The sequence below is a fragment of the Polyodon spathula genome, chromosome 18, assembly GCF_017654505.1.
Source record: "Polyodon spathula isolate WHYD16114869_AA chromosome 18, ASM1765450v1, whole genome shotgun sequence".
NCBI lineage: Eukaryota > Metazoa > Chordata > Actinopteri > Acipenseriformes > Polyodontidae > Polyodon > Polyodon spathula.
In genome coordinates, this window is record NC_054551.1 from 6202682 (window position 1) to 6216315 (window position 13634).

Here is a 13634-nt window from a genome sequence, read left to right on the forward strand (position 1 = left end):
TAAATTCAACTGGACCCACAATCTACCCCTGCCATATCCTACATATACAATGTTTACTAATCAAACGTACTTGCAGTTGTATACACCCTAATGGTTACTGGCTTGTAACAGTCAGTCAATCTGTGGGCTAACATATCTTCCAGCCTTCTAGACGTCTGCCAGCATTCTAATAAGGATATTTAATAAGCAATTTTGTTTGTTTTTTTCCTTGTGACTTGAAGCAATCGGCCAAGCGTTGAGGTAAATTATTTGTAAATAGTAATATTTGGATCCTATTGCTTGTATTTTCTCAAACCTATTTGCGTTGCTATTGGAAATGCTATTCAAAATATAATCTCATGTGGATGCGATACTACAACCAAGTGTGTATTGCGCTGGTTAACATTGTGATACGAGGAGTGTCAAAGTAGGAAAATGTCCCGACGGTAGCTCTATTCTATCAAGTAGCTGCTTGCATTGCCAGATCAGTGTCCTTAAATCAACCATCTGAGCTGTTTCACATTAGTATTCTTACTCTAGACACAAGGAATCTTTAATCAACAGTAGTATTTTATTAAGTTCACAGTTTATTAACCAGAAACCACAAATTCAGAAAGTCAATCCCTTAGTTTTCTAAGCATAAAACACAAGTCTAAAGCTCTCAAACTGTGTTAAGCTGCTTATATTCTACTCATACACACACACACAGAGCAGCAGCAGCAGCAATGCAGGCTGTGACATACATATCTGGTAGCTTGCTAACACACACACACACACACACACACACACACGTATGTGTGTATGTGTGTGTGTGTATGTATGTATATATATATATATATATATATATATATATATATATATATATATATATATATATATATATATATATATATACATCTATACATACACATATAGCTTAAACTGAAATGGCGCAGACAATAGATCACATTACGCTTACTAATAGCATACTGTTTAACGATATAGCAAGTTTACTTAATCCAGTCCACATGCCACCTAGCCCTGGTCACCTAGTTCAGTGGTCATATAGTTCATTATGTCTGAACCCGTGATAAAGAGATAGATAAAAAGTGCTTTGTGAAAGGAAGACATTTGATATGTTTATGTTCTAATTGCTTTAAATGCTGTGAATGTATGGCTGGTAAATGTTTTTCAAATCACATACTGCATCATCTGTATTGCTGACATGCTACCTTTTCATGAGTGGATCCTAGCGTTAAACTATTTATATTATCGGTATAATATGGTAAGCACATTGAAGTACGCATGAATAATAATCATATAAACAAGTACTATCATTGTAGATTGTAAACCCATATTTACCTTACATATATATTTCAGATTGTTCTTCGGCATAGCCAGTACCCTCCCATTCTGAAAAGCCCCTCGTGGACCTTGGCTGTTCCTTTTAAGGAGCAGAGACACCACAGGAGTCCAAGTGAATCCATTGGAAACAACTACACCCCCAGTGCAAGCAACCTGAAAATAAAGGACCTGCAAAATAAGTTTTCTCATGCCAGGACCAGTTCAACTCTGGTCTCTCCAAGACTGAGGTCTCTTTCTCGTATCCTTTTAATTCAGCTGTCGGCCTGCATTTATATAATGGTGTCTACAATGTCTTATTAATAAGGATCAGGGTGCAGGTTGCATACCTATGGAATATGGAAATGCGTGTCAATTTTCTGCTTTGTGGTTTTGGTTTGCAACCAGCGATGTAATAAATATTTAATGTAGAGGCTTTATGATATTCAGTGGCTAAGGCTACTTCATCCATCTCTTTGTGGCTTCTTAGTTGGTTTAGCTCTTATTTCTCTGAGAGAAAACATTTTGTCTCTCTGGGTGGATTTAGGTGCGTTACTGGGATGGTTTCCTCGGGGGTGGGTTCCCCAGGGGCTCCATATCGGGGCATCTTCTACTTTGTATGTATGTGTATATATATATATATATATATATATATATATATATGTATATATATATATATATATATATTATATAAATATTATATATTATATATATATATATAATATATATATATGTATATATATATATATATATATATATATATATATATATATATACATACAAAGTAGAAGATGCCCTGATATGGAGCCCCTGGGGAACCCACCCCCACTTGGTCAAATTCTTAGACATCATGGCGTGAATTTCCATCTATAAGCTGATGACAATCACATTTACTTGCAAACTAAGCTGTTTCCGTGCTTGCTAACGGTATAATTGATCTTAATCTCTGGATGCAACAACGTTTTTCTGCAGTTGAACTGTGATAAGACTGAGGACACCAGTTAATCTAACATTATAAGCGTGGCTATCAATGGTGTACAGTTTTGCCCTAAAATGAAAAATTTGGTGGTCATTTTTGACCCTTGCTTAACTTTTGACCCTCATGTATGGAATGTCCTTTTTCCATCCTTCCTGTTAAATTTCACGTTGATTTTAAAATCTTGCTATTGACTTTTAAGGCTTTGAAGGGTGTGTCTCCGCCTTACATAACCAACCTTCTGTGTATTTATACCTCTAGATGCAGTTTGCGGTCCACTGATGTTGGACTTGCTGGCTTTATAACGGGTCGATACAGGGACAAGAGAAGCGGACGACGGATGCATTGACTTCCCCGCCTACAGAAAAAGAATCCTGGGTCAGTGTCTTTAAATCACCCAGACCTCGATTATTGTAATGCCAATTTAGTGCTTCATAAAATTTTTGAGTATTTTCGGGCCTCAACTGAGGATTTGACGGACTCCAGAGCTGGACCCATGTTTGTGGATGTATTAATTGGGAATCGTACTCTTGTTTTAAAAGACCCTGAGGATATTAAACTGGTTTGAATTGATATTTTTAATGAATTTTCTTCCATGTCCGACAACTTACGTACCTGTCTAACACAACAGGATGCTATTGACTTTTAAGGCTTTGAAGGGTGTGTCTCCGCCTTACATAACCAACCTTCTGTGTATTTATACCTCTAGATGCAGTTTGCGGTCCACTGATGTTGGACTCTTATGTCCCCACGACCAAACTATGAACTGTGGGTGATTGGTCCTTCTTTTCCTATGCCCCTAGATTGTGGAATGCCCTTCCCAAAGAAATTAGGGAATTAGGAATCCTTGGGTGCTTTTAAATCTCGCCTTAAAATGTATTTGTTTAAACTGGCTTTTGTTTAGATTGAATGTTTTAATTTTCTTCTTCTTCTTCTTATACCCCAACTTACATTGTTCCCACATACCACACTTCATTGTTTTATCTCTGACAGTTATTCAAGATTCCATATGGTAACTTGTCTTATTACAGAAAAACTTTTTTAAACCAGTAGGAAAAAAAAGAGAAAACTTTTAAGGTTTTTTTTTTCCCGCTCTTGTTTTGCCATTAGACTTCGTTATTTAAAAAAAAACAAAAACAAAAAGGGAACATTTTGATATGATGATATCCCTGCAGAATTAAATTGCCACAGATCCCACTTCCCGTTGCACTGAAATTCTCAAGGGTATGTTATGAAGTAGTGCCTGTCTCCACTTTCAGACTGAACGAAAATGAATGCCACAGTTCTGATTAAGTAAAACATTACTTTGTGTGGTAGGTTGATCTTGTCAGTGGTGTGTTTTAAATTTGCAAAGCTGTAGTTTCAATCTTTGAAAACAGAGATCGAACTCCAGTTTTCGTTGTCGTTCCCTAACTAAACAGGACAGCCAAACCATTTCCCTGTGTCAGGTTTTATTTATCTGACAAGTGTTCAAATAAACAGATCTTGTAACACACCACCTACTCCATGCCTTTTTCTCCTTTACTTCACAAACCCCCATTCTCAATATTAGGAAACAATGCTTGGTTTAACCAGAGACTTCCCTCCACTACCTTGCCACATTTGATTTAGGAAGCTGGTAGATGATTGTCTCAATTTCAGGTTATTAGAAGCAATTAGATAACAGTGAACAGAAACCATCAGTAAACATCTGTTTAAAGTTTCTGACAGGGCATGCATTGCGTGCGGTACATGTCAAGTCTGCAGTGCAATGCATTAATCTCATCTGTCAGTGGAATACCGTATCTGTATGATAGGAGAAAACACTTCTTGACAGCCACTAGGTGCTCGAATGAGGATCGCAATTAATGCAATATCCCACTGACTGCCGTTCCATAATCTACTTTGATGAATCATTTATAACTTTGCTTTAAAGGTTAATGCTTTTGCATCAAGATGCCTTAGTATTTCACAGTCATTCATATTAATATATTTATTTTCCACAGAAATAAAATAAATTGGTTTGCAACAATTAGATTTCAATTTAAAATAATCATTTTTAGAGTAGTCTCCTCTTAGATCTGCAACTATACCTTTGTTCTCAACTTAGCATAACCTGCCATTTAGAGCTGAGACTCACAAGTCAGTTATGCCAATTTCCACCGGGACCAACAAAATTATTTCTCTAGTGACCTTAGTTTGATTAGATGCTTGCCATGAAAGGCTTATTAATTAACCTAGTCCCTCATAGGCTTTGAAATGTAAGTTGCAACGGTTGTTCATACAAAAATATGTATTCATATATATGTATATATGTATTGGTATTTTCCTTCTTAGCTCTGTAGTTCTAGCTTCAAAAACATTTCCCCCAGTTCAGAAGAAACTGAAGCTCGCATCAAAAAGCAAACTTTTTGCAGAAAGGTATTTGAATCAGACATGTATTCCTGAAGATATTTTGAAGTCAGAGAACAACTTTAGTTTTGAAGTCAGAGAACAAGTCACATAATAAATCAATAATTCTTGACATAGCCAGTACGCATGTCTTAATCCAAGTTAATGCAGCATTTCCTGAGTCCGAAAGCTTTAAGCTACAAATCTAGCATTGCAGCTGGTATTAAAATGTTAGATTGAATTGATCAGACTTCATTATTTTAGTATATTATTACCAGTACCATGTTAAGTGTTAATTTTCATAGGCAATTACTTTGCAGAGAGTCAACTCAGATGGATCTGCCCTTGCCATCTCAGTCCAGTGGACTTGACCTGGGTAACAGTGCATCAGTTCATCCAGGAAGCCGGCCCATGACACCTACTGAACAGTTAACCAGTATGGTGAATCAGGAAGAGGAGATTTCAGAGAACACGGGAGCGCCTTCTGAAAGAGATTTTGAGGCAAGCTTTTAGATTCACACTTTTTTTTTCAAATTAGTCACGTTATATTTAATTTATAATCGCATTAGAATCATTTTATACCTTAAAGGTAATTGTGATACGCTGATATGATGCACACCCACACAGAACAAGAAAGTAAAAAAAACATGAAAGGATGCACACTCAGTTCTGTAATTTATGTGATCCATTGTCAATCAAATTATGAGCCTGTTATTACACTGATAAAATAGATTAATGTTAAGAGGAGTCATTTATCTTCGTTCATATGTATAAACAACACTTGGTCTGATATAAACTCAACAATTATTCAGTTACTAATTTGTGGTAAAATAGGTTCTAATATATTTTATTTCAACGTTATGCTGTTTATATTGAATTATTTAGAACACTGAGCTGAACACTTAACCTGGTGAACTGTTGGAATGATTGGTCCACAGTTGAATTGATTAGACCTAGGCCATGTGTAATGTAATCATGTAATGCAAGGCATTGTTTGAGTTCAGCATCAGACCAGTTGTACATAAAAAAAAAAAAAAAATGCTATATAAAAATGAAAAACAACATCTTGAGTTCTTTTGCGATAGATCCAGCTAACCCTGTTGAGCACTATCCCTGCTATTAAAATTCAGTGAATTTACTCTTTTTTTTTTATAAACTTTGTGTTTTAATAAGCATTGCAACAAATGACTATCTTCTTTGTTCAAAGAATCCACTGATGTGGAGACTTTGAAAAGTACTTTTGATGGTTAGGCTGTGTCTGCTTTGAAAAAAACAAAACAAAACAAAACAAAAATAATAGCAGAAAAAGATGTAGTTCTAATATATATAAGAATATAGATATACTATATATATATAATATATATATATATATATATATATATATATATATATATATATATATATATATATAAGTATGTATGAGCCGTTCAAAAGAAGTTATGATAAGATAACGTTAGTATAAAATGTAGGGCACCCACTAAAACTCCACAAACAAAAGCACAATTATTAAATGTGTGCCTCTAGAAACAAATGAATCAGTGAAAAAAAAAAAGGTTTGTGGAATGTTACTCTACACTTAATACAGAACGTTTATATTGCTCTGCTGCAGTAAATCACAAGGAATATGACAACATGTGTTATGCATAAATCAGCAATAAAAGATATTAAAGACTTGGATGAAGGAAGGATATGCACAACTATGCGGTATTGAATCATCCCCCAAGCCAATAAACTTGTACTACTTATCTTGTCACAAGTCAATTACAATTACAATGGTCAATTACAGATGTAACTATGTATAGAGGAAATTATGTGTGCACCATTAATCATAAATAGGGTCCCATGATAAACACATTTCCATTTAGGATATAAACGTTCAAATGCTTACTTAAGTTAAAAGAAAAAACATCAGAAGCAACATTTGTATTGTGAATGTTTATTTTGCTTTCAATAGAACAGTTATTAGAAGTGAAGTAAACATATTTTGACATACTGTCTAATTCAGTTTCTTTGGGTTATCTGCTTGTCTACCAGTTTTACATTCTCATTGAGTGTTAAGAGGTGTTATTTATATTTGTCATTTCTACTGCCTTTATGCACTCAGAGGTATCTCCACTATTTGACCACTGGAGTCCACAGCCACATGCTTGCAGCACAAGACCAACAGCAGATGAAAAATGTCCTGCAGCTTTTGCCCCATCATCTCAAGAACAACCCTGAACTGGAAAAACTGCAAGAAAAATTAACTGAAGAGATTCACAATGACTATGATTTCAGCCTGCGCAAAGGCATGGGTAAGAGGTCATGTGAAGCTGTTATATTTAAAATTTGCACAGGACTCATGTACAACTTGATGTATTTTGTTTGATAGTCAGTGCAATACCTACTATTTGAGTTACACAGTCAAGTCTGGTTATTGTCACCATTTATGATCAGTTCCTGTGGGGATCATTGTAAGAGGTTAGATGGTACAGCGCTGTATATTGTGTTTGTTTTACCTTTCATTAAACACAGCCTGTCAAGGGCAAGTGAACTACTTTGAATATAGGGATTAGCTGTATGTCTCATACTGTTTTGTTCTGTCTAAAGTGTTACAACTTGTTACAGAGTGAACATACTCTGTATTGCAAATACAGTGAGGCTAATGTGAGAAGAGCTGTAAGCTTTAGACCCTTACTGGTACATTAATGTTGCATTGCAGTGTGCTACAAGTACCTACATTTAGTAAGTCACAGAGACAAAATATTTTAGTTTCAAATGTTTCATTATCTGTTTTGTAATTTTTTGCTCCATGTTACTAAAAGCTAATGTTGTTTAGAGTATGTGCTGTGTGATATGTATAGAGACAAAAAGGACTTGGAAAGATTGATTGGTCTCCAGTGTACAAATGTACCAAATGTCGGTATAAAAAATATAAATATTTTTTCCCCCTATTTCTGTCATTCTGTTTTCTCTTTAGTCATTTACGAAAGGGCGCTATTCCATATGGTGCGCGATAATTGCACGTTTGATTTCCATATTTAATATTGCAATTTTATTTATTGTCGCGTATGATATTTGTCATATTATGGCGCGCACTAAATTTAGTGCTTCACACTACGGTAATCAGAATGAATATGTGATTTTTATTGTAATGCATGCTGATGTATTTAGATGAGCTCAGAATAATGAGATGAGCTGTATTCACATGCTATTTACTAAAGGATGTTAACTTTAGTGCGTACGTTGAAGTGATAATTTATTAGTGCGTGTGGAGACCAGCCTTTAACCACTGATATGCGCGCAATTTAAATCTCTTTTTCTGGCCTGAAAGCTAATGATGTGCAGTTCAATTCTTTTTACTGACTCGATTTGTTTGATTCATTCAGTTTAGTGAATCAATTCAACAGATTGGTTTGTTTGATTCACTGATTCATTAATGCAAAATAAATACATCTTGCTGAATTACTTGGTTATGAAAATTTGTTTGAACGGAAAAATCTGGCAACAAGGGCCATTTAAGTTAAGGCTGTTCACTTGTGTGGGGTCCCTGTGCTTAACCGTTTAAAATGCTGCTGCTGGGAGTGCAGGATGAGTCACACAGCTTGATGTCACACAGTTCATGTCCAGGCTCTCCTCATCGCACAACAGCAAATCCTACTGGCCAGACACAGAGCGCATTGAGAGTGGATAAAAAGAAGGGCAGATCTCTATTCTCCAGCTGTTCTCTTGGTGGGCCACGCTGTAAAACTAAAAAATATATATATATATTATATATATTATATATAATATTATACTTAATGTATTTAGAGTAGTACACTATATATCTCAAACATATTACTTAATGTATTTTATAGTACAGAAATAGGCAGATATAACTAGAGGCAGCTTTCCTAGAACACTGACAAAAAACTCAATATCACAAATGTAGAATAATGGCGGAAATAGAACAGTATTGGTATGTCTGCATTTCTTTCAAAATTTTTTCCAGCACTCTACTAGCCAGTCCACTCTTTTGTCCAGTCATATATGCTGCAGCCTCTGTTATAATCCCAGTTAGTTTCTGCCAAGGTAATTGCATGATCCTGTTTTACCACAATCTTCCAGCCCTACTATTTTGTGCCCCAACCCGCAACACTCTACTAATAAGATACATCTTCTTTTACATAGGGTTGTTGAAAAAAAAAGGTGAAATTATGGAATCATTTTGATCTTTCTAAAATGACAACACAGGGAAAAAATAGGGTCCAATATTATTAAACTTGTGTTTTAATTATTATTTTTCAGTTGATTACATCTTAAAAGACCCTTCAGAAAGAACAAGGCTTTTCATTGCAAGTATCCCTCATTCATTTCCTCAAAGAATAATTCGAGCCCCTGTTCCTTGGAGCAGCAGTTTCAGAGACGCCAAGAACTGGAACGAAACTCATCTCTTTAATGTGAATCCTATGATGCTTGAGCTGCAGCAGCTGTGGTGTAAAGAGTAAGATTGATTTATACATGTTTCTCATAATGAGCTCATTTGAACTATCTTCTAGATGTCGGACATCATGTATTGAATATATGTTCTGCACATACTATAACAACATGGGGTGAGTCTGTTTATACTGCAGAGCACGTAACACTGTGTCCTCATTACTGAGAAGTTCGAAGGCTTTCCAGTACGTAAGCTGACTTGAAAATGAAGTATCTATGCTGGACCCACTTCACATGTTATTGATGTAACAGAGGTCCTTTTAAAGCAAGTTGACCGTTCCATTGTTGTGTGAAGTTCAACTTAAACTCACAACCAACCACAATTTGAGAAGCAACACCAAGCAGAGAGAATGCATTCAGAATAGAATTTGAATTATTAACAAGGCTAGCACTCAATGACTGTTGCCAAACCATGACAAGATGTGATCCGTCATCTAGTTTCATGGGTATTATTGACTTAAGCATCTGCCACAACATGTTTCCCTGCAGGTTTTCCGCATTGAGATTTGTTATGCTGGAGGCACTGTTTTCCGCATGTCTGCCACTGCTGCCTGTAGAGTTTGAAGACCTGATTCGCAAACAGTGCCTGGCAGCGCGCACCACTCTACAAACCAAGTCAGTAACTTAGATTAACCCTAATATTATTTGCTTTGGGTAAATCTGCTAATATGTTGTGGGATCCTTGCTGAGGGTGTGCATTGAGACTTTTTGTACTGTACCATTTTGAGAAAAGAAAAAACAAAAACAGCAGCCCATGAGTCCAGTCCTGTTCTGCTTTTATTTTCCCTTGGCACCGAGATATTCATATTGAAACTTAAATCACATGTACCATAGGCGATATCTGTTTCATAGTAGTACAGTATGCATTATAATAAAATAAAAATACAAATACAATCTGGTTTTGAAGAGACATGCGGGTCTATTTGATTCATCTAAATTGTGGTGGATTTAAATAACGGCAGCTTTTAAATCATCAAAATAACACCCTTCTTAGTGTTTGCTTGCAATTTAGTAATACTACAAAGAAATGCAAGACATCAAGGAAGACATACAGTCAATTTCATATTCCAGGATTCCTGCTTAAACATCCATATTTCTTCAGCTGTGCCATTCACTCGATGTAGAAATTCACAAGATGTAGAAATGTTCCTGAAATCTAAATGCTGTATAATACTGCAGCACAATATAAAACTATTGGAGGCATGCAGGGCCACATTGTAACACCCCTCTGTTTTGCACTGTCTCCAGATGGATTCCAGCGTGCGTGTCACTGTTTGTCACTCACAAAGTACAATGGCTGCACCTGGTCCCACAGAGTGACCACGGCTCTGTTAACCTGATTCAGGAGTTCTTTGCATGTGCAGCAGCTCTAATGTCTCTGCAGCTGCGAGGAATGGTTATCAACTCCTTACAGGACCTGCTCTCATTTTTCGCTGTGCACGAGGTACTGAGAAAAGTAGTTTAGGCAGATTATATATTCTAAAATAAATTATTAAATCATACATCTATTTATTTTATAGCGAATTTATTTTTTCAGCTCCTGTTGATTGTCATACAGTAGCCCGCCACTCCTGATAAAAATAATTTTAGACTTTAGTATATTTAACGTCCTTGTCATACCTGTGACAGGGTACTCCCCGCCCGTGTGCGTATTTTAGGTTTTGTGTTATTTTGTATTAGTTGTATTATTATTTAAATGTGCTGTTTTGTGTTTCTTTAAAAACACGCTGTTTTATTGTTGTTATTGTTTGACAGCCTGGTTGGGGTTAAAATGCCCCATCCAGATAAAAGCATGAGTGGTCATCAGAGTGTGCTGTTAATGTCGAACTTGGTCGAGGGATAAACTAGGTAATTGATAGCCAGTTAATCCCTCGACCACAATATAAAACCCTGCAGCTTTGGCTGAGAGGGGTTGTTGTGGTCAGAGGTGGAACGGAGTTTTAAGTAGAAGAGAAACCTAAAGGGAAACCTAAAAGTAAACAATTGTAAACCAGCACGATACTTGTTTGTTTGTTCCTTGTCTGTTTTGTCTGTTTATTTTGGCCATTGTTTTGTAAAGTGTTTCTGTTTTGTTTAGACCTTTTATTATTAAACAGCGCCTCAGCGCTTTATACCCCAGTTCTGTCTGTGTCTCTTCCGGATCAGACATCACCACCAGCTATCCTGGTCACATAGCCCTATCTCCAATTATAAATAACATTTATTGTCCAGGGGAGTTTGATAAGAGTTGATCTGTGTAAACTGCTATACCTGGATTAGTCTTTTTTTTAATGTAGATTGGTTTTAGAGGTTTTAAGCATAGTCTCTTGAGCTCAGCCTTATTTTGGTTTTGGACATATCTGTCCCATTCATTTTTTTTATTATTTTTTTTTAATGTTTTCTACTGTAATTTGTCACAGTTCAGATACTCATTATATGTCAGATTTGGAGGAAGAATACCTGAATTTTGTATGTGATTCATAGTGGGTATTTCAACTTAATTATTTTGAAGGATGGGAATGATTTTGGAGAACAGTACAAGGAAAGGGACTTTTTCAAGTCGCAAATTATGATTGTCAAACTGCAAGTGAAAGAACCAGCTATAGTTTTCGAACCCAGCATGAGAGAGTGTTGGGGTCTGATTAACCGGTGCTTCGTGGAAATCATGAAGAGTGCTGAAGGACTTCCCCGGGTATGTAAAACTGGCTCATCCTGCCCAAAGAGCACTGGAATAATAATAATAATAATAATAATAATAATAATAATAATAATAATAATAATGTAGATTAGGATTGCAAAATATCTACACTATCTAAATTAGTTTGATGCATATTGATCAACTTTGTTCTTGTGTATAATAAGACCACCATCTAGAACACCAACATGCTGCGAAATATTCATATGTTTTATTACCCACCTTTGTTAATCACATATGCTTAGCTCGTGAGCCACTAGCAGTGGTGATCCATTGCTCTGCCTTATGTAGTTTTTAATTAAATGCTTGTTGACCACATTATGAGTGAGCAGGGATACAAATCTAGATGGCTTATGAGTTTTGTTAAATATTTAACCTAGTTATTGTGCCTTTGTATTTTTTTTTAATTGTTAATCATTTATTAGTTTACAGGTGTGTATGTATAATGTAATTAATGAATGCTAAGTGTTTATGTCAAGCCTTTTTTTCTGCCTGATAGGTTGAATGCCACCTGTTCCCAGAGATTCCAGGAGAGAGGCTTTGCCTGCGAGCAGTACAATTAGAAGAGCCTCTGGTTTGTGACACAGTCAACAAAACCTTGGAGGTCTTCAAAAAGAATACTGTTGGCCCACAGAGGTAAGTGAGTCCTTTTATTCTTACTAGAGCATTATCCGATGATCTTGTTCAAAGTTGGTTATAACTGAGTTTTTTTTAACTAATTTCTTCTGCAGGTATTTAAATGTGTATAAGAAATACAGCGATCTCTTAAACAACAAGGCAGAGCAAGACGTCATTTCATTTTTAAAGGAGAATCACTCCCTGCAGGCATTTACAAAGGTACTGTACCAGCACTTTTTTTTTTTTTCACTCATGTGTTTTTGTAGCGAACATATTTATATATATATATATATATATATATATATATATATATATATATATATATATATATATAAAGCATATGTGTCGCTTAGAGAGAGAGAGAGAGAGAGAGAGAGAGAGAGAGATTGATTGATTCTAAGTCAAACCATTTCAAAACTAGATGACTGCATTTTTTTTTAATTTATTAATAAAATGCCCCCCCTGGCTATTGTCCACAATTTTAAACATTTAATCATGACTTAGACTTGTTTTAGCAGCTAATTGCACGTGGCAATGTAAGCAGTTATCTCCAAGTTGCTCCATTCCAGGTTGTTTTGATTTTGCTGCTTGAGCTTTCCACATTTAGACAGTTGCTTCACATGGTACCTGCAATTAGTGTTTTGCGTTTGATGGACCATGTGATCCATTCAGTTTCAAGGACCAGTACAGATACAATACAATAATAAAAACAACAAATTATTTAGAACCTTTCATGTCAAGAAATCACAGCTCTTCCATTTGCAATCACAGCTCAGAATCTCAACAATACGAAATCATGAAAGCACACTTGAAACACTCCTGAAAGACACATTTGCCTACAAAGTAAATGCAGGTGCGTGCACTGTGCTCAAATCAATCTCCCTAACAGAGGCAGTGCCACAGCTTACTGCTTATTGCTTACTAGTAACATCAGTCTCAGTCAATCATTGAATAAAATAGAGAAACATTACAAATTGTAATGAATACATTTTTGTATTGCAGAAAATTGAAGATATCCGTAAGTTGCATAAAGACATTTGCTCTCTGCACATAACTGTACCCCTGGCTGCGTTCTGCATGGATGCTGTGAGTTTGAACGAAGACCTGTGTGTTCGATCAGTGAAGCTCAAGGAGAGATTGATCTTGTTTCAGGTGGATGAAAACAGAGAACTAAATAAGAGGTACAGGCACGCGAGTTGCTACAACAGTGGTACAATATTATTCAGTCAGTGGTGCCCATGA

At 35.9% G+C, this 13634-nt stretch overlaps 1 protein-coding gene across 1 annotated transcript in view; it reads left to right on the plus strand.

Moving 5' to 3' along the window:
- Positions 1-13634, plus strand: part of LOC121330574 (dynein heavy chain 3, axonemal-like) — a 51560-nt gene that overhangs the window by 1838 nt on the left and 36088 nt on the right. The window contains exons 3-13 of the mRNA XM_041277184.1: positions 1339-1561; positions 4966-4968; positions 5046-5146; positions 6750-6939; positions 8912-9107; positions 9590-9715; positions 10349-10544; positions 11592-11771; positions 12274-12410; positions 12506-12611; positions 13395-13573. Of these exons, the coding sequence (XP_041133118.1) occupies positions 1339-1561; positions 4966-4968; positions 5046-5146; positions 6750-6939; positions 8912-9107; positions 9590-9715; positions 10349-10544; positions 11592-11771; positions 12274-12410; positions 12506-12611; positions 13395-13573 (1637 nt within the window). The remainder of the gene's footprint in view (positions 1-1338; positions 1562-4965; positions 4969-5045; positions 5147-6749; positions 6940-8911; positions 9108-9589; positions 9716-10348; positions 10545-11591; positions 11772-12273; positions 12411-12505; positions 12612-13394; positions 13574-13634) is intronic.